This window comes from Calliopsis andreniformis, unplaced genomic scaffold (assembly GCF_051401765.1).
Source record: "Calliopsis andreniformis isolate RMS-2024a unplaced genomic scaffold, iyCalAndr_principal scaffold0022, whole genome shotgun sequence".
In the NCBI taxonomy this organism is placed as follows: Eukaryota; Metazoa; Arthropoda; class Insecta; order Hymenoptera; family Andrenidae; genus Calliopsis; species Calliopsis andreniformis.
In genome coordinates this window covers 6907670-6929027 of record NW_027480432.1, presented here as the reverse complement: position 1 = coordinate 6929027, position 21358 = coordinate 6907670, and the positions used below count along the sequence as shown (strand labels likewise).

At 38.7% G+C, this 21358-nt stretch overlaps 1 protein-coding gene across 1 annotated transcript in view; it reads right to left on the bottom strand.

Annotated features, from left to right (window-relative positions):
- Window positions 1–21014, bottom strand: part of LOC143186951 (tyrosine-protein kinase Dnt) — a 116896-nt gene extending 95882 nt beyond the window's left edge. The window contains exon 1 of the mRNA XM_076390839.1: window positions 20580–21014. Coding sequence (XP_076246954.1) covers window positions 20580–20724 — 145 coding nt within the window. The 5' untranslated portion in view covers window positions 20725–21014. The remainder of the gene's footprint in view (window positions 1–20579) is intronic.
- Between the last annotated feature and the right edge of the window lie 344 nt (window positions 21015–21358).

The following is a 21358-nucleotide window of genomic DNA, read 5'->3' as shown; positions in this document are numbered from 1 at the left end:
CTTATTTAGACTACTCATTTAAACTACAATTAAATTTGAGAAAAATTATGTGCATTGACCAGGTCAGTAGAATAATGTCGCCATAGTCAGACACGCCTCAGGCAAATCCTGCATATAAAAATGTAATGTTGAAGCTGCTGATCTTCATGCATTTGTGGGAAAAATTGTGATAAGTTGCATGCAGTCAACCAGCTAGACACAGGTGTCACAGTAGAACAGGATCATTAGAGCCAGACACGCTTCAGGCAAATTCCAGACATAAAAATGAAATCTTTAAACAGCAAATTTTTATATGTCTTTGTTAATTTTAAATCTGTCAAAAGTTACATAACACACACACAGTATGCAACAATATAAAAAATATAAAAAATAAAGCACTAATTACAGTATTTCAAAGCTGACACAAATTTTTATTTAGACTTCCTTTTTTTTGTCCCTGGCACTATAAAAAAATACACATCTGCATGAAAATTCAACTAGAATGTACAAAAAATTAAAAATGTTAGAATATTTCGTCAGTCTGCTCTAACACAGACAAACACTCAAGAGAATCGTGTTTTTACTAGTTTCCCAATTGTTTATAGTCGATGGAGGAAAAACAACTGGCAAGTGGGCGCGCGCAGCCACCTCATTCAAGGACGGCTCGTTTCGTCGACGAAATTCGCCGATGATTAGCAAGGCTTTTTAATTAACCATCGCTGATTAAGAAACCCATCCTATCGCTCTCCCGCGGTTGCGATAATTAGCCGAGCTCTGTCGGCAGAAGTTTTTAATTGGGGGATACCCGCTGGAACGATTTCGTTTGAATTGGGGAGATGCAGAAAAACGAAATCGGAACTTCTAAAGTGAAGAAGCTGATCAAGTTGATAATGGAAACGAAAATGTATTCTTGCAGGCGTTTTAAAAACATCTGTGCTCTCAAGTGACACATGGGAGCCATCATAAAAGTAACAAATATTAATCACAGACGCTATAATAAAAAACGTGTCAGTAACTATGAAAGTGACCTAAACCAAAAATTCAAAAAAATAAAAAAAAAATATACAACTTTAAATACAGTACCACCCATGAGTATTCAAACAGTGATAAGTAAGTGATAAATTCAAGTTCTTTGGATCTGTGACACAAACCAACTTTTATAATTACTGGCGCAAATGTCCTCAGGATTTTATGAGCACGAAATAAAAGCGTTTTTTCCCTGAAATTTCTCCATTAAATGACATGCACGATTTCTCATAAGCTCGAGCGAATCCTCCCGCTGTTCTAAGCGCGCTGCTGTTGGAGGCACTCGTCACTGGATTTATTTTCTCGACGACGCGTTGCAAGTACGTGCGAGACTTGTCGAATTGGATTTGCGTCGAAAGGATCTACGTTCAGACGTCAAGAACTTCTCGTTTCCCCTTCCCTCCTCTGTACATCGTTATCCTGCCAACTTCAGGCGATGATGCGCCCACGTCTGCTGCAATCCTCTCGACGATTCCATCCTGGAGCGTCTGACTTTGGACGCAGGATTTATCATATGAGAACAGTCTCCTACCTTATTGATACATCAGATAGCAGCTCGTGAACTGTCTCGTTTCATACATGCGGTTTCCTACGTTGCGAGGAGCACTGTGTTGCAGCGATGCACAGCGTTTTGAAGAGAATGTCTGACATTGTAGAGATCAAATTACTAACTATTTATGATAATATATTTCATTCTTTGTGTCAGTCTGGTTTTAGATTTTTGCAAGTAGATCCTTGTTGAGAATGTTGTTTGAATTTGTGGCTCCTGTAATCTGAGAAATTTATAATTTCTAGGATCTTTGAAAATGGCATTTAGTGGGACACGATTCTTCTCGTAGTAAATAATATATTTTCGTTGAGTTACTTTACCACACAAAGATATTGTGCAGGATAACAAATGCTTTAATTTAGTAAAAAGAAGAATTAGTTAGACTCAGTTGGAATTAATTGAAATTAGATGGAATTAGAATTAGTTAGAATTAAAAAAATTAATTAGGATTGCCCAAAATAGCCAATTTTTAAGGGAGCTACCTTATTATTGGTTTCTGAAATGGAAGCACTTGTTAATTGTTATACCGAGATAAACAACATAACAAATTTTTTTCTATAGACAAGACATTTTTATAGACAACATTTTTTTCTAGAGACAAGCTAAAAGACTAATTAATTCCTTAATTTCTAAGGTTAATTTTGTAACTCATTGTAATATATCAATATTCATCAAGATATGCAAATGGACACGCTCCAATCGCTTCGTTCTAAATATTCAAGAATTAAACATACTGCAGAGTAGGCCTAACGACCGCTTCGATTTCTCACAGCAAATAATATTTGAATATGGATCATCGTAACGCACACAAAGAAAGGATGAAGTATGTGGAAGCAGCGATAAACGTAAATGAGAGTCGCCTATTGAATATTCATTCATTCATTATTTATTTTCCCAAGCGTGTCGAATTTTTACGCCGTACATTTTCGGCCAGGAGAAACGATCCGCAGAGACTCGTTGAAAACTGACAATTTATGGAAAGTCATCGAAATTATAATTAATGCTCGCGCCGCGGCGCCGCTTGCGTCAAATTGTATTCCACGATATGCTTCATAATATCACTATACGAACATGGATTACCTTTTTCTTCGTCATTCCTAAATTTGTATAATGTAGACATCACTCAAATATTATTTTTATAGTTTGTCTAAATTAAAAAGAAAATTATACAAAAATCGTATACAAACTTATACAAGTACACACATTTACTCTATAAAATTATACAACTTTTGACTAACTATCACCAAATTTAAAGTGCCAGTTAACATTCTACTACTCCTCTAAAGGAACCATAAAAAACTGACTTACCATAAAAGTAACCCAAAAATTAAAACCCAAAATAAAAGTAACCCACTCTCGACTGATCTCCCTCCCTAGACACCCAACCCAACAAATTCTCAAACAACACCAAACAAATGACCGAACATCCCTCCAAGTCTCTCCAAACAAAAAGGAAAAAATCCTCCCCAACTCCGCCGCGAAGTCCACGCAGAGGGAAAAATCCCGATCGACGTCGAAGCGACAGCTCTTCCGGGAAAAACCACTTTAGTGATTGAACAGGAGCGCCTGCGTTATCGCAGCAAATGATTTTCCCCTGGCCTATCTAGATCGCTCGTCGTTCGGGTGAAAAACGATAAACTACACGGCATTAGAAGGAATATTCTCGGCGAGCGTGACGTGAGGCACAGCGCGAGGGCGCAGAGGGAGAATCAGGACGAGCCCGCGCGTTCAGAGAGGCAGAAACATAAAAAATGTTCGAGGATCACGAGCAATTTCCATTGGACGCGGTGGTACGGGTATTACTGCCTGCAGGCAGATTTCATACGGTGATAGAGTTCGACAGGTACGACCGTTTTGCAATATGTGCAGGCGCTCGATGGACGGTCATCCGACGATTTTCTACGCATTCTGATTTCCGTTCCAGTCGGGAAAGTAGCGCTTTTTCGACACGATGCCTCCCCCGTCATCGTCCCTCCCTTCCCTCCAGCCTCAGCGACAATGGCAGCGTTACAGGGACCATCCACTCTGCGCGCCGCTGGAAGTCTAATATTTTACCAGCGGGAGCACTTTCGGGTAGCCGCGTGAGCGCGCTGGTTTGCACCGTACGTACACCGTGAAATACATCGGGGATCGTGTGCATCGGTGTACGAAAAACTGTCGCCCCTAAAAACTGCATGCCGCGGAATGTACTGAATAGAAATGAACGCCGATTGGTTTCCCGCGAGCGCGGCTCTGTTCTGGGCGATAATGTTACTTACACCTGGGATCGCGAATGGGAGGACAAACTCCTGCTGTTGGATGCTGCTGGATGAGTCGGGGGAATGTTTAGCGTTTTGGTGACGATTTTAGGGGTTTCAGGGGATGGTTAGAGGATTTTTGGGTTTATGGTATATGGCCTTCGTATGAAGGCTTTTGGGTTTAGGGTTTTTAGATTTAGCACAGGTTGCAATGTGTGACAGGTTATTATATGTCTATCATTTTTTGGAAGTGGCTTTGGCAAGTGTCTGACAAAGAGAGTACTTAAATCTGGTTGTAAGGCGAAAGCATCTATGCTACATTTTCAAAAGATTCAAATTAAGGACTTAATTGATATCTGGAGTATAGAATTTATATAGAGTTTCTGTGAGCATGACTCTGTTCTAGGCGATAGTGTTGCAGCTGGGATCGTGAATGGGAGGACAAACTCCTGCTGTTGGATGCTGGTGGATGAGTCGGGGGAATGTTTAGCGTTTTCGTGGCGATTTTGGGGGTTTCAGGGGATGGTTAGAGGATTTTTGGGTTTATGGTATACATGAAGGCTTTTGGGTTTAGGGTTTTCAGATTTAGCACAGGTTGCAATGTATGACAGATCAGTATCTCTATCAGCTTTCGGAAGTGCCTTTGTCAAGTGTCTGACAAAGAGAGTACTTAAATTTGTCTGTGAGGCGAAAACATTTATGCTACATTTTTAAAAAATTCGAATTAAGGACTTCATTGATATCTGGAATATGGAATTTATATAGAGTTTCTGTGAGCACGACTCTGTTTTAGGCGATAGTGTTACAGCTGGGATCGCGAATGGGAGGACAAACTGCTACTGTTGGATGCTGGTGGATGAATCAGGGGAAATGTTTAGCGTTTTGAGTAGCGATTGGAGGAGTTTCAAGGCACAGTACGAGGCTTGTCATTTTTTGTGACGACTTAGGACAGTGAATAATTAGGTTCAGACTAGATAAAGTCTGACAAATTTGAACAAGTAAAGCACTATTTAATTATTTGAGTATATTTTAATAATTCTATTTTCACTGTGCATTATCCTTAACAAGAACGTTTTTTATTGGCGACTACTAAAATTAACTAACTGTAATTAGCACTAGTGTTTGTATATGTTTATCAGTAACTTTATACCGACAGTGTGAAAATATAGATATAACTTCAGAGACTCCATTGGACCAAAACTACTTTACATCAGTTGGTTTTAGAATTAACCTCGTTCACAGTTCAAAAATATGCATCTAGCAATTACCCAAGCGACTGAATAATAATAAAACGCTCTACAAATTATTCGAACTTTGAGACAACAATTTATTGCCACGAAAATTTCCTAATGCACATTTCACGAAGACAAAACTTACAACTTGTATGTAGATAAAATATTGAACGATAAATACGCAAAGTTTTACGACTGAAATTTCATAACATGTATCCAGAAAACCACGACCACTCTGGAGCACTGACGCGCTAACTTTACGAACCTGCGTTATAGCTCTGTGCTTAAATATGTATAAATTTTCTCTCCCCATGACCTCTCTTCCTCTGTACATATATATCATATATATTTCTATGTGCAAACGTGCTAAACCACTTTGGACGTCACGCGTGCATCGTGCGTTTGGCACGTACCATATGTCACACGGAAACCGATGGCACCTCGGTTCGATCGATGGCCCTAAAAGCGTCGAGTGGGCTCGATGGTATTTGAGCGTAAATAAGTTATATTACTCGGTGATATTAGTTATGAATGTTTTAATTCATACCAGGCATCCCTGTTTCTTCAAATTTATGTTTTCCATTCCCCTTTCTGCAATATCTTTTGCCAAATTTATGGCATACGAATTGAGAAATGGTGATATTATTTTTGGACTTTTCTCGCTTGTTTATTCCATGAAAAATGATATATTTCTTAGTTACAGAGATTCGTAGATTTGTTCATACGCAGAGTGTTAATTAGTTAGGGAAGCTACTGGTGGATGACCAGTCTTTAATTAGTCAGTTGAATCCTCTTAGGTTCAAAAATTCTTTCTTAACTAGTATTTAAAAGAAGCCTCGAAAATAATTTCATTCTGTATATTATGTACGAAATATTAGTAAATGAATGTGACAAAATTCTGACTCTAATTGAAAATTCCTTTTGACTAAATAAAAGAAAAGAGCTAGAAAATCTGTATACAGAATTAGGAGAAGTATTGATTTATTTTTTCTTATTGTTCAAAAAGCTATGTTTTATGCAATTCGTGAGTCATCCTGATATCATATTCACGAGTGATTCGTATTCAGAATGACTATAGCGAACGAAACGATTAACTAAAGTAGCTTGGATAATAAGTACAGGATGACGTACTCCTCTAGCGCATCCTAATAAGGATGAGGTCTGGTTGTGGCTTCAAGGGGAATACCTAATACCATTTCCCTTCCTATTAGAGGGTTTACTGATTCTTGGATTTTAATGCGCCTGACGAGAGACGTATCTACTCGAGAGGAGCATAGACTGCAATTCTGGGTACTTATTTTTCGCTAAAGTGTAACACTCTCTAACAATTTCAATAGCTCGAATTGGTAAACTTGAACCAGTTTACCTGAAAAAAATAAAGAAAATTGAGAAACATGAAAACGTGAGAATTTTAATAATTTAAAAGCTTGGAAGGTTTGAAGCTCCAAATTTTTTAAACTATCTTTACTTATGCAAAACCCACAGGAAGACTCAGATCTTTTCTTTGGCTACTGAACTCCACTATTCCAAGTTTCTTATAGTATTATGTATAATATTATATATATAGTATTTCTCAGACTCTCTATTGAATTTTTATTTTTATTGAAGAAAGGTTGGAACATTTATATTACGTAGTAGAGATTCTAATTGGTATCTCATAATTTTTACATTATATACAATATTATATACAAGATGTCCCACATTTTTCTTTCTATGAGGAAGAATAAGACTGCAATGTCATGTAACAGTCTTATTTTTACTTGAGGAACACCCTGTATATAAGTTTTTTATACAACACAGTTTCTTACAGTATTAAAGACACCAGATCAGTGAAAAATCGCACAATTATTATTAATACACCAATATTAAAAGACAACCTGGGAACAACTTATTATAGCCTCCAAATCCCACCCTCTAGTCTCTCCACTATCATTAATTTGTTGCTGAACGCGTAATTTCCGCTCACACAAGGGCGTCAATTACGCACTCACACAGCGGTTAGTTTACACCTGGCCTGAAGCTAGGTATCCTCTCTCAATTTCAAGTTTCGTAACAATTCGTTCCCCACAGCTCGACCAAATATGCGCAGAACACTTCAGAATTGCGCGACAATTTCTATCCTCATCGATTCCCTTCTTCCATGCTGTCGGAACGCTTCACGTATGAATCTATGGACATCTGAGCGTGTTACTCACATTTCTAACGAAGGCAGAGCAACAATCCCTTTGCCAGTGCGTGCATGCCAGCTCACAATGCAGGAGCAGCGACAGTTTCGAGCGAACTGTCCAACTGTTCCAGCGAACAGTCGTCAAGAAGTTGTACAACGCCGCGACAGAAAGTTACTCGGGAGTTGCGCCACTAAGTACGCGTTCCTATATAAAACAATAGACTTTCCAGAAACGACTAAACAGTCGCGCAACTTGAAATTACTTGCACTTATCTGATCCTACACATTATAAAGCCTTTGTTGTTTTCAATCTGCCAAGCTTATCACAGGCACCTCCTGAGGGACTGTGCTGTCTCGATAGAAGCTCGATGGTGCATTTATGTATCCTTGGAAATCACTTTTTGTAGAGAGGATCTTGTTACATACTGTGTGATTTTAATTGTTAATGGTTCGATATTGAATAGAATGTTCAACATTGATCTTTGTATACAGGATTATTAAAGCTTCTGTAACAGATGTCTTATTTTATGTTGACAAAATTATTTCCATTTTATAGAACCTCACAGTTGGTATAATATGAATATTCAGTAATTCTGTTTTGTGTAAATTAGTGTATTTCTTCATAGAACTTGGTTTTTAAACTTTCCTTTGTCTGTTACTGTATTTTTAAATACTCGAAAAAGAGACGTAGGGAGGACTAAATTATACAAAGACCTTAACTAAACCTCAAACCATCATTTAGTACTAGTTTATCTAAAATAACAAAAAAACTGACTGCAAATTTGAAAGTTAATATTATTTCCGATAATCGACATCCAACTATAATTTCATTCCTTTCCAATCAGGCTGCTTGATTTTCGTCTCATGCTGATATCTAAAATCACTCTTTAAAATTACACAATGCTATTAACAAATTCCTTATATTCATTGCCATTTCCTATAAAAATAAACCACCTAGCCTTGTCCTTATTTTCACCAAAACCTTTTTACTTATCTTCCTCCCATTTACTTCTACCACACTGCTACGCCTACACCAAAAGTAATTTCCTTATTTTCAAATTATCCCTCTCGATTTTCGCTTGACATTACTGTGTAGAATCGCCCCTTAAATTTACAATCGTGCTGTTCAGAAGCACCGTATATTATTCTCCCATTCACATCAATACTCCCGTGACCACGTAGCCCTCTCCAAACACGCGCGTGAGAATCGTCCTGCACTCGAGGCAGCGCAATTGTCCCAGCAAACAGAGGAACGGCTGATGAACATATATTAATATATCGTGCAAACAGGCGATGGCGAGGCTTAACCGGTTTTATCGTCGACGGGTCGACGATCCATCGGCGGGGATAAATTTTGACGCGTCTTCCGCGCTCCGCGAGTGTTTGCGTAAATCACGCGCGCTCGGCGGCGCGGGCGTGTGTAAATATGCACGGTATCGCGGATATATCGCGATCGGGCGCGAGTGTTTGTCCGTATATAAATTTCCCGTGTAAACGGATGGACGAGCGGACAGCGCGGCGATTGGATTGCGAAGCATTCTCGCTGGTCGACGTATTAATCGCGATGCTGGGACTCGAGGATGGCGGTGGTTGGGTCCGTTGTGACCCAAACGTGATGGTGTGACTGATTAGTGTTCGTGTTTCCTTTGCGATTAGATAGTCTTACGTTATTTCTGTCAATGTTACCAGATGTTATTCTTTTATAGTATTATTCTGTCGAATTAATAAACGATTTTAGTTTCTGAGTGAATGTTATTGTAATATAGGGGGATTTATGTTTAATAAGTAATCATTTCAGGTTTGAAATTATTTTATTTGTGTGGTAGATACTCTTAGAAAAGGAAGTGTCTTAAAAATGTTGGGACACTTACTATCTTCTGTGAATTTCCATTTTAAATATAAATCCTCAATGATCAGAAATTTTGAGGGGTAATTCTACATGCTAAAGTCAGACGAGGTATTGCTGTGTCTGATATAGGACATTTTCTACTGAATTTTCTGTGTCTGACGTGAGACCTATTCTACTGAATTTTCTGTGTCTGACGTGGGACCTATTCTACTGAATTCTCTGTGCCTGACATGGGTCCTATTCTATTGATCTATCTGTGCCTGACATGAGACCTATTCTACTGATTTCTCTGTGTCTGATCATGGGGGACCTAGTCTACTGAATTCTCTATGTCTGACAAGGGTCCTATTATATTGATTTATCTGTGCCTGACATGGGACCTATTCTACTGAATTTTCTGTGTCTGACATGGGACTTATTCTACTGAATTCCCTGTATCTGACATGAGACCTATTCTACTGATTTCTCTGTGGCTGGCTTCGCACTTATTCTACTTAACCAACTTCTTCTACTTGTTCTACTTGTTCTACTTGTTCTACTTGTTCTACTTGTTCTACTTGTTCTACTTGTTCTACTTGTTCTACTTGTTCTACTTGTTCTACCTGTTCTACCTGTTCTACTTGTTCTACTTGTTCTACTTGTTCTACTTGTTCTACTTGTTCTACTTGTTCTGCTTGTTCTACTTGTTCTGCTTGTTCTACTTGTTCTACTTATTCTACTTAAGCTTTTTCTCAACAATTAATAACTCTGCATATAACCTTGGTCTTATTCTACTGATTCCTGTATTCATGACTTTCCACTTATTCTACTCATTTTTCTATGACTTGGAACTTACCCTACTGAATTTCTTGAACCTAACACAGGACTCACTTTACTGGTCATAATATGTCTGACTTTGAACCTACTCTGCTCATGTCCTTGTGTCTGACCGAACTTCACACCAGCAGTAGAATAAATTCTAAATCAAACCCACATTATACAAATTATACGTCTCTTAATGCAATTCGATACTGATCCTACAACTTTTTCCAAATACATATCATATAACCACGCAATCGTCCCAATAATTTCAGACAGGAATGTAGGCATTATTTTCCTGATTTATATTAAATAACAATACTACTAGTCAGGGTCAAAAGTGACCCACAACTATTCAAGGGTTAATCGCGAATCGATCCTGCGCAGTCTGGCGCATTCGCTGTCAAGTGGACAGCGCGAAGGAAGCGGCGTGACAAGGTCCCCCATCGATCATAGGGATTTCATAAAACCGAGGCCTCCTTGCCAGGCAACCAGACGTGACATCCGGCTGTCCTGCGCGGCGCTCCACGTCAGGACGAAGCCAACTTTTTCATTGAACAGGGTTTTCGGTCTGGAACGGTCTTCCAGTCTTGCGCAACGGTTGAGAATGAAAGGATCAGCGGGGATGAGCACGCTCGATGGCGTTATTTATGGCGCGGGTACAACGCGTTATGGAATTGTTGCGATAAATAACGACGGCGCACTGTCGAATTAATTCTTCCTCTGCTGCGGTCTGCTCGCCAGGATTTTTCGAATAACGTCTGATTGTATATTGTATGGCTGGAATATTTTTGTCTGGTGTGAAAGTGCCAGGGTACATGGAACAGGTATTTTAATATGTGGTACTATATGTTAACGCTATGACAATTGCCTGTTTTGAAAATTAATTAGAAAATCTATTTTTATAGAATTAAAATAAGACGAAAATGAAGATAGAATTACCTTTCAAGCCTTGTTTGGAGAATTATTAATTGTTAGGGAAGTGCCTAAGGTACGTATGATATATGACTTGGAGCTCCTTCTGTTGACCTGGTTGTGTCTGACTTGGAACTTATTGTACTGATTTTTCTGTGTCTGTCTTGAAACTTATTCTACTAGTTTTCTGTGTCTGACTTAAAACTTATTCTAATGCATTGTATCTGAAATCATGCCCACATGTTTTGAAACACTTTGTACATGCATACCAGAACAAAATTCTCTAACCTGAACACTCTTCAATTAATATTCTCATCAGCTTAATTCTATCATCGATTAATACAGCTCAAATTACAAAAAGCGAAATATCCATCACTTTTATAACAAAATAACAATACCAAAACAATTTCACCGAAACCTCCCTGCATTTTGATCTTCTTTTAATTTAATGATCTTCACAGGCGCATTCATCGAGAAACCATTCATGTTCCCTTTCCTCCCGTTGTAATGACATTTGCGTAATCGCGTTTTGAGCAGCGTTACAAAGGGCAACATCCATCAAAAAACTGTATTATCGACAAATCGTTTTACCGCAAAAATGAACGTGCACTCGACACGCGTAATTTGTTCCCTTTCATCCGCGCATATGTCACGCTGCATTGCCAGAGAATTTACTTATTTTACGTCAATCATTCTCGAATTTATGCCCGTTTATTTAGCGCCAGCGACGATGGCTCGAAACTCTGCGCAGCTTCGATCAGAAGCGTGGCGATTTACAATACGACCAGAGATCGCTGTTAATTATGGAGAAAACGCGCGTATTAATTAACCCATTGTAATGGCGAAGGGTTACGCCAGAAGAGGGGGCCTGTAACGAGAGAAAGCAAACGAGAAAATGCGATTCTGCAATATAAACACGGGCCCGTGAGCAATTCAGACTTTGTATAAACAAAACGCGGATGCAGTTGTTATTATTAATATATGGACGCCACATAGCTCTGTATTTATTATTTTACGTAGAATATTCGTATATTTGTAGTGTAAACGCTCCACGCCTGTATATATCATTGGTCTGAATAAACAGGAAGGGGATGAGAACTGTGAGCTGAAAATAAATGGTCATTTTTAATGTCAGATGCTATGGAGCATTACTTTCACTCAAATTAGGAAGAAGAAGAAACAGATTAATGTAATCACTAACTTTGGTTGTATCTCAAAACTCTCAAAAATCATCTTCATCAATCACTACTCCCTACCACTGCTACAGTACTTTCATGATATATTTATCATTGATATATTTTACATCATTGATATATTTACACAGTGTTGCAATTTCAATATAGTCAGCGCAATATTTGCCAGCCCAAAGCATTTAAAAACCGATTCTCAGTCAATTCTCCCCACGTCCATGGATTAAGAAATGGTTGAGCATGAAAGCTCCCTCACTGGTTGTTATATCAATTTACATTAAGAAATATATGATAAATTCAACTTCCCCAAATCTTTTACTTACAATTTACACTACTTCCACAATCACTGATACATTTAGAAAGTATTGCAATTTCAATTGCTAGCACAGTATTTGCTAGGCCAAAACATTTAAAGACCGATTCTCAGTCTACTAAGAAATAGATGATAAATTCAACTTCCCCAAATCTTTTACTTACAATTTACACTACTTCCACGATCACTGATACATTTAGAAAGTATTGCAATTTCAATAGCCAGCCCAAAGCATTTAAAAAACGATTCTCAGACAATTCTCCTCACGACTATAGATTAAGAAATGATTGAGCGTGAATGCATCCTTACTGGTTCTTACATCAATTTACACTAAGAAATATATGATAAATTCAACTTCCCCAAATCTTTTACTTACAATTTACACTACTTCCACAATCACCGATATATTTACAAAGTGTTGCAATTTCAATAGCCAGCACAACCGATTCCCAGTCAATTCTCCCCAGACCATGGATTAAGAAATGATTGAGCGTGAATGCTTCTTACATCAATTTACACTAAGAAATAGATGATAAATTCAACTTCCCCAAATCTTTTACTTACAATTTACACTACTTCCACGATCACTGATATATTTCCAAAGTGTTGCAATTTCAATAGTCAGCACAGTATTTGCTAGGCCAAAGCATTTGAAAACCAATTCCTAGTCAATTCTCCCCAGACCATGGATTAAGAAATGATTGAGCGTGAATGCTTCTTACATCAATTTACACTAAGAAATAGATGATAAATTCAACTTCCCCAAATCTTTTACTTACAATTTACACTACTTCCACGATCACTGATACATTTCCAAAGTATTGCAATTTCAATAGCCAGCACAATATTTGCCAGCCCAAAGCATCTAAAAACCGATTCCCAGTGAATTCTCCCCACGACCATGGATTAAGGAACGGAATTTCAATCTTTCCCGCGATTCCTCATAGTTTATTTAAGACATCGCGTCAGCCTGCGCACGTGCGCGTGTCGCGCTGGTCTACCACTCGCTGTCTGTATCAATACGTAATGTATTTGCGCCGGCGTCTACGTGTGTCCCGCATTTATGCACATATCGGGAGAATATGTGAATCCACAGGTACAAACGCGCATTCGTACGCATCGGAGCGTGTGCACAAACACGAGACACGGGAGATCGCTCAGCCATAAACCATGGCGGTTTACGTTATCGTCTGGCCGGATCTACCCGTTGGCAAACTGCTGCAATTTGGCTAACGCTCCTTGCACTCTGTGTACTCATGGAAATTGATAGGGACGAAACGACACGCCTGTGCCCCGATGCCGCGTACCGATGCGCTCATCCGACCACCAGGAAGCCTTTTTGTCAATATTTCTACAGGGAGGAGGATGATGAATGATCCTCGGAAGATGTCCACGTCGTTAAACGTCAACTGTTCTGCCCCGAGCCCTCTGTCGAAGGATGATCTACGGGGTGGTAATGGGAATACTAGTCTTATCGACTTGAATTGTGGCTGCTGGTTTGAAGGATACCACGGTGGGATGAATTGGATGTATTTTTTTTAATTATTTGTGGCCTCAGATATTGAGACGAGAAGATACAGTGCATGTTTAGTTTAATTGGATTTAGGTTGAAGTCGCTGGTGCGAAAATTGATCTGAGAAAGAAATCTCTTGCATTCTTTGACTCTCTGTGGCCCAGGATATGAGAATAAAAAAATGCAGTATAGATTCAAAGTTCTTGAATATTTTTATATATTCTTTCAGGTTTCTGGAGTACTGTCAAATAGCTTTTATTAATGTACAAGGTGTTCCAGATCGAAATTGACAAACTTTATATTTACTTTATATTTAGGGGGCCACTTTTAATAAAAATAAATAAATGTAATATATACACTATAGGGCAATTTGACTTCGTTTTCGAGATATATACAAAAATATTGATACGTGTAGCTGTTCAGTTAGGAGATTATTCCCGTGTTTATTGAAATGAGTTGGTCGAGAAGAAACATGGGATGGACATTTTAAACAATGTAAACTAGTATAAATTAATATATAAGAATGTAAAATATAATTTCAAATAAATAATTACCATTTAAAAACAAGTAGCTAAATTGCTTCTGATTATTTATGGTTTATATCACTTTATTTTCCACATCTCGAGAACGAAGAGAAACCAACCCATAGTGTACATAATATTCTTTCTTCAAGATGACCTCACAAGTACACCAATAAAGTTTGTCAGTTTCGATCTGCAACACCCTGTACATCATCTTAATCCTCTTAAACAAGTCAGAAAAAAATTCAAGAACAAAAATAATCTGCCTTGCAAACGACTCACTTTGCAAATAAAGAGCTAAAAGAAAAGAGAATAAATTTCTGGGAATGCAGAAAAGCATCTCCAGAAACAACCCCAAGATCATATTTCAAAAATAGTTCCCCAGAAATTTGTTTAAACTCTTAAACCAAAGATTCCCATTCCGTGTACCCTGAACTCCTTTCACCATTATTTTAACGTCAACAATCGATCCCAAAGGGCCGTCCCAGTTTACAAGCACTCGACTAACAACCCAACGTCAAATCGTGAGACGTTCGAAGAAACATTCATCCACGAGATTCAGCCAGAGATTCACCAGAAAATTCACCAAATATTCCCCCATGGTGGAAACTGTCGCGTGATTTTCCCTCGGACGCGTTCCTGCAGGATAAGTGATTTCCCCTTGTCGTTTCCAGTGACAGAGGTCGAGCTGAACTATCGGCGCGAGTTGTTTCGCGAGGTGGACCTGGCAGCCGACGAGAACGAAAATGTTGTCGGCTGTTTGTCGGTCCGTTCGGTGGTCCAGACGGTAAACATACGGAAACTGATTGCGCGGCACGCACCGCTGTGTCTGGGAGCAAATTAAAAATCAATTTCAGGACCTGGTAATTTCGAAGTGCTGGCTGTTTCTCCCAGCTTCGAGCGAGAGTAATTGTCTATTCAATTGTTTGGATGGGCAGTTTTTTGTTAACATTTGTCGACAGTGTTGGTAAAAATAAGGGAACTTGACTATTTTTTATTTTGGAGGAATTGGTTGTACATGAGTATGCAAATTTTTGTTTTTGTAAGGGAAAGTTACGGAGAGATTTTTCTTGGGTTGGAAATATTGTAATGTTTGTATATTATATGTATTTAGGATATTATGTAGACTTTAGACTACTTTGCTCATACATATGTAGATAAATGTCTGCTGTCCATGGATATGTAAAGTTTGCAGGCACTATTTGTGTATCTAATCAAGAATGTTTGATAATCAGAGTATGTTTCTGTCAATACTGAACAACTTTCGTTGGAAACATTTTGTCATACAAGAAATGGTTTACCAGAAAATTTAGGTGATACAGTTAAGTGACTCACCCTGTATAACTTTGTTCTATCTATAGTTATAAGGCAAAACGATCTACGTCATATGTTGTTATTTTTAAAATACTAGCGTTTCAAGTTCTCAGTTTCAATACAATCTCACAGACTTGTGTCTCCTTAAACCCTCATATTTAAGTAAAAAAATTCATAAAATGCCTTTTCTTCTTTCTAAAAACATCAATTTTATATTCTACATATTCATTAAGGCCTCCCTCTGAATTGTTTGAAAATGTGACATGAATCGCTTCACCTCACAGCCACAGACATACCATACACTGTAAATTAACGAACCTACATCGAAGAGACATTGCCAAAATGACCAGCCCACAAAAAGGAACCAAGTTCCTCCCAGAACAAAGTGAATCATGCCTACACACAAGCTCTAACGATCCTCTTTCCTTCCTCCCCGTTGCACCCTCCCCTTTAACCCCCTCGCCGTTGCCCTGACGCCCTCTGTCACCGCGCATTCCTCCCCATCCCCATTTGCCTTTCTTTTTCGGTGCTTTCAGGCAATGCTCCGCCAGCGGAACGAAGTTTTCCGTGGGAACTAAAGTCATTTCGCTGGTGCAATCTAAGTTAAGTGACTTTCGAGAGCCCCGCCGACTAAACTCGCCTCCGGTGGATCGCTCCTCGCGCGACGCGATCAACCCTTTCCCCCTCCTCGGCCACCCCCGCGCCCTCGAGGGCCAGAGGGCGCGGGGGACGCGCGTGGGCGGGCAGGATTCGAGATCTAACGAGGATTACGTCGTCCGTTGGGTTTCACGGGCACTTAGGCACCTGAGAAATCGACTCTAAAGCCGCCATTCTTTTCGTCCTCGCAGCCCTGGAACGGTTGCACGTCACCGTGCTCAACGACACCTCGATATCCCTGCATGGACGAGAGGACGAAGACTAACGGCCTTCGACCTGCAACGTCTCGTATCAGGCATTTTTCATGGCGCTGCGCGGTTTTATGCACCGAAAAACGGTGGCCTTCGGCGGTGAGATTGATAAGCTTTTAAGGAACTAGGGGTGGCGCTGTGTTGTCTCGATAGAAGCTCGAAGGGAGGATCAAGTTTCAGGGGGGCTATTCTTTCAGGTCGTTTTATCGTTCACTTTAACCCTCGTACGACGAATGCTGGGTCACTTCGATCCTGAATACAGCAGATGTCAAAATAGTAGTAAATTTATTTAGAAGAATTGTACAAAAAATACACTCATTTAGTGTATCAGGTGTACAGGAAATTAGACAAGAATGAAGTGTATGAATTTCAAACTGCATTTTTCTAATTTTTAAGAGCCATTTTTCTAACAATATTAACATTTTCTCTGCCACTTGACATTTTTCTAATAATATCAACATTCTCTCTTAATAAATTGAATAAAAAAGTATATAGGTAAAATTTCTGAAGTACCTCAGAATCACTCATATAGAATACATGATACAAAGTTTAGAGAGTATGCTAAGAGAGTCATCGTACCTAATAAAAAAAAAATCTCTGCCATTTTATCATCAATTAAACAAAGTTCCTCCTCACTATTCCATCAACCATATTCATACCATACCACTCATATAGAATACATGATGCAGAATATAGAGAGTATGCTAAGAGAGTCATCATACCTAATAAAAAAAAAATCTCTGCCACTTCATCATCAATTAAACAAAGTTCTTCCTCACTGTTCCATCAACCATATTCATACCAGAGTTAATTTAATCCATCCACAGCTTGCAACCTAGAATACCTTTTCGAATTCACAGCCTTTCTTTTTCTCTTCACCACAGGGTGATGTAACGTTATCAGCACGAAACCATGGAAAAATGTGTCGATACCCGACCACAAGACCATTGACACCAGAAACGGAGGACAGAGGTATCCTGAGCGGCGCGCCGCTAGGATTGGCTCGATTTTCGAGGAGTCACGATCGCGAACGACTGGTCGCTCGTAAATACAGCTATTCCACTTTTTCTGCTAGTAGAAAATTGACGCGTCGAGTCTGTGTGCACAGGCGCGCTGTATACAGACGAACAGAGGAGCGTACGTACCATAGAATTGTAAAGTGATATCGGATGGAATAGAAACTAAGCGCATAGGGGTACATAAACCCAGTTGTGTGTCTAGTTGTTGACCATTGGAAACGGCTGCCTCGTGCAAACTGCTGAAATGATGCTTCGTGTGGGTCTTAAGAGAGATCGTAGAATACTATCTTACTAGGAATGGTTTCTGCTTGTCGAGGCTCGATTGCTTTCAGTTTCAGATGTGTTATAAAGGAGTAAGTAGTAAGAGACATGTGTTTTTTTTATTTTGATTCAGCTTCATATTTAGGAGGTGAAATCAGCTCTCAGAGTTTGTAAGATGAAGTGCAAAAAGAATATTTTTATAATCAGACATTCTTATTGAGGGATGATATCTCCCACCCTCTCATCCAGTATGAATAGGAGGTTAAAAAACTACTAATTCAGTATCATAAAACAATGCATATAGAATTGTGAGATTTCTTATGAATTTTGTGAATTTTATTACAGCTGTCAGGTCATTTAAATATTCTTTTAAACGAGAGAGGGTAGTTTACCCCTTGATGAGAGTGGTTGCTAACAAGACCATCATCCATATAATTAGTTATGAGGCGAATTCAATTTATACCAAGTTTTATAGTGACCTTTAGGCCAAAAATTTGATTTCTCGTATCTTATTTTATGAACTTTGAGGGGTAACTTCACCCCCTAAATAAGAAATCAAACCAAAATAGCAAAAGAAACCTCTATCCCTTATATTTAGTCCATTATAACACGTCTGAAAATCAAAGCAATCGAAGGTGGACATCTAAAACCATTCTTTGTTAGATTTGTATGAGATATTGTTGACTAGAACTACTGATTCTCATTAAAGTTTGTACTACTGGCTTCCCTGGGACTACGAAAATAATAAAAAGTATACAGGACACTAGTATACCAAGTAATAGTTTCAGGTCCACAGTTAACAGTCAACAGGTTAACAGATTAACAGGTTAACAGTTACTATCTCATAATAAATGAAATAAACGTCATTCACTTGGAAAATTCGATATTAAGTAAAAAAAAAATCCTGGATAATTAAATTTATAAATATGGGTACCTGCATATCTGAAAATGTGAAATCTGATCTAATACAGAAGCACTGACCAGTTAGACCAAGTTATAACTAAAATAGAATATGGCTGTAGAATGTAGAATCAAATATCAAATTTCCAATCTAAAATAGCATTAGCAGACCTGCTACGAATTAACCTTTGTAATGACAATGGTTATGTGAATATGATTAACGAATAGTAATACCTGTGCTAAATTTATCAGTGCTGGAACTGTAACCCGTTTGATGAAAGAGGCAGCGGTGTTTTTCGCGACGCTAATCAATATTATATTAAGAGACGAGAGAGATTCAATGTGACTCGCACAGGTGCGTATTGTTAAATTCGACCTCGTTTGCTGTGGTCATTGTTAAATCGGTAATTATACGCAGCTGCGATTCGTTACCAGCCTGACACGCGCGAGTATAGCGTCATTCTAATTAAAAGTTTATAACAAACTAATGAGAATTTAGCTGTTAGTATTTTTAGTTGTTTATGAAAGCAAAATAACTACGTAATTTGAAGTTTTTTATGGACTAGTAAGCAATTATTTTTTGTCTATTTCTTTGGAGGTTGCGGTTTTTTTAAGGGCACTTTTATTATATTTCTCACTTTTTTTCTTTAAAAAATTTGGTTTCTCTCTCAAACTTTTTTGAAAGAAAATATACAAATTTTATATTTCTGCGAAAAGTGTCTTTTATTTTTCCTTTCTCAACAGTTCTTTATTGTGTTTTAGATAGTCCAGCTGACATTTGTAAAACAGGTGTTTCTTAAAATTTCTTTGTCTTTAAAAAATACCAATTGCTAAATTTTATAATACAGAATAGAGGATTTTCTTCGAATATTTTTCTTCAGCCATAAAATAGTTTCTTTTAATTGATAGCTACTATTCAGCTTTTGGTAAATTCTAAACGATGTTTCAAGTTTTTCATGTTCATTAATTCTTTTGTAGCGCTTATGATTTGAAAAAGAATACTAACTTTAATTTCTATAAATTTGACATTAGCAGACATTTGTAACCTAACAAGCCTCATGAAATTTAAAGTCGTTACTTACTTAATTCTGTTTTAAAAACTAATGAAAAACAGTGATTATTCTGTTGCTCACACTTTTCCTCTCAAACATTCGACAATAGTTAAATACTCAACACGTTAAAGTCTTATTGAGTGCACAGTTAACGAGCCAAGGGAGCAAGAGCCTTCTTTCAAAGGCGTCACTAAGCCCCAGCGTATTTCTAAGTTCAATAAAATAGAAGGAAAATTATAGGAGACTAATTTTCTGTAAAGTAACGTCCTTCAGAGATGGCTCCAGGTGGCTCACCACTAATTACAAGACCTCTAGAAGTGATATTCTCTTATTTAACAATTTCACGTGAGGCAGTCATAAAAAGCACAGACTATTACACAAGAAAATTAAAAAGTGAAATATTTTTACTAATCGATCTTCCATAAAACAAATCGACACAAATTTCTATTCACTTCAGTAAAATCTCTAGCAAGTCTGTACCTGAGAGTTAATCTGGCCTAAGTCCTTTTATGTTATTTTTCAGGGGAGTAGAAAGACTGAATCAGGAAAAATGAACACGATTACCCATTTCTTTACATAGTATAAGAATTAGTCTATACTATTAAATTTTCTTCACTTACAACGCACACTACCAAACATAAGAACTTAGTCAGTTCTAAGTTATTGAAAAATGTAAAATACCTAGTGAACTTAAAATAGATTCCTATTCTTCTAGTATGACATGAAGGAACAAGAAATTGTGTAAAACTGAATTTAAAAAAAGAAGTATTTAGGTTACTTCAGCTCTCAGGTACACAAATATTTCAAACCTTCCAAAATATAACACAGCACTCACCCAGCAATTTCATGACCTGGGACTGGCTGATGAAGATGTTCAAGTATCCATCGCTGCATCCCACCAGAACCAAAAGAATAAAGAACTTGCGTCGCAGCAGGCTGCAGGACCACTCACCCCACCTCATTGTCTCACACAGTAACATCACGCATCGCTCGAATTACGCGCGTAAATCGCACCACTTCCCCGCCCCGCGCACGTGACCTCGCAAGTCACGAAAAACTCGTGTCCACGCCAACCAGCATCACACGCTTGCCCCTTTCGCGCCAGATCATCGTTCCAACTCGATTCCACAGCGTCAAACCCTCCCCAACCGATTCACCTTTATCTTCCAAAAGAATTCCAATTACCAAACGAACTCTCAAATACAATGAAAAATACTTTCATAAACGCTGTATAAATTCACGAGTATGCTGTGCAAGGTCCTACCAAAGTTTCCAGTTATTTAGAAAGTGTCACGGGTCATCCATGATCAACCGATCCTCGCGACTGTCACATGGCAGCGAGGGCAGAACAGTGGGAGCAACCAGAGGGACGCCCGGGCGTCGTGGGCGTCGGAACGCGACTGACGTCCGACACTTGCGATTTCGAGGCGCGACGGTGGCTCGCGCCTGCGCCCGCCAGGGGTGCGACGCCGAGTACGCGAGCGGCTGGCAAATCACTGGATAAAACACGGCATGCGTACGCGTTGCGAATCGCGGTAGGTGTAAGTCACACCTTTGAACAGCGAGCCGTGGGACGCCATCGGAATCGTCGAAATATAGGGGAACGCGGGATTG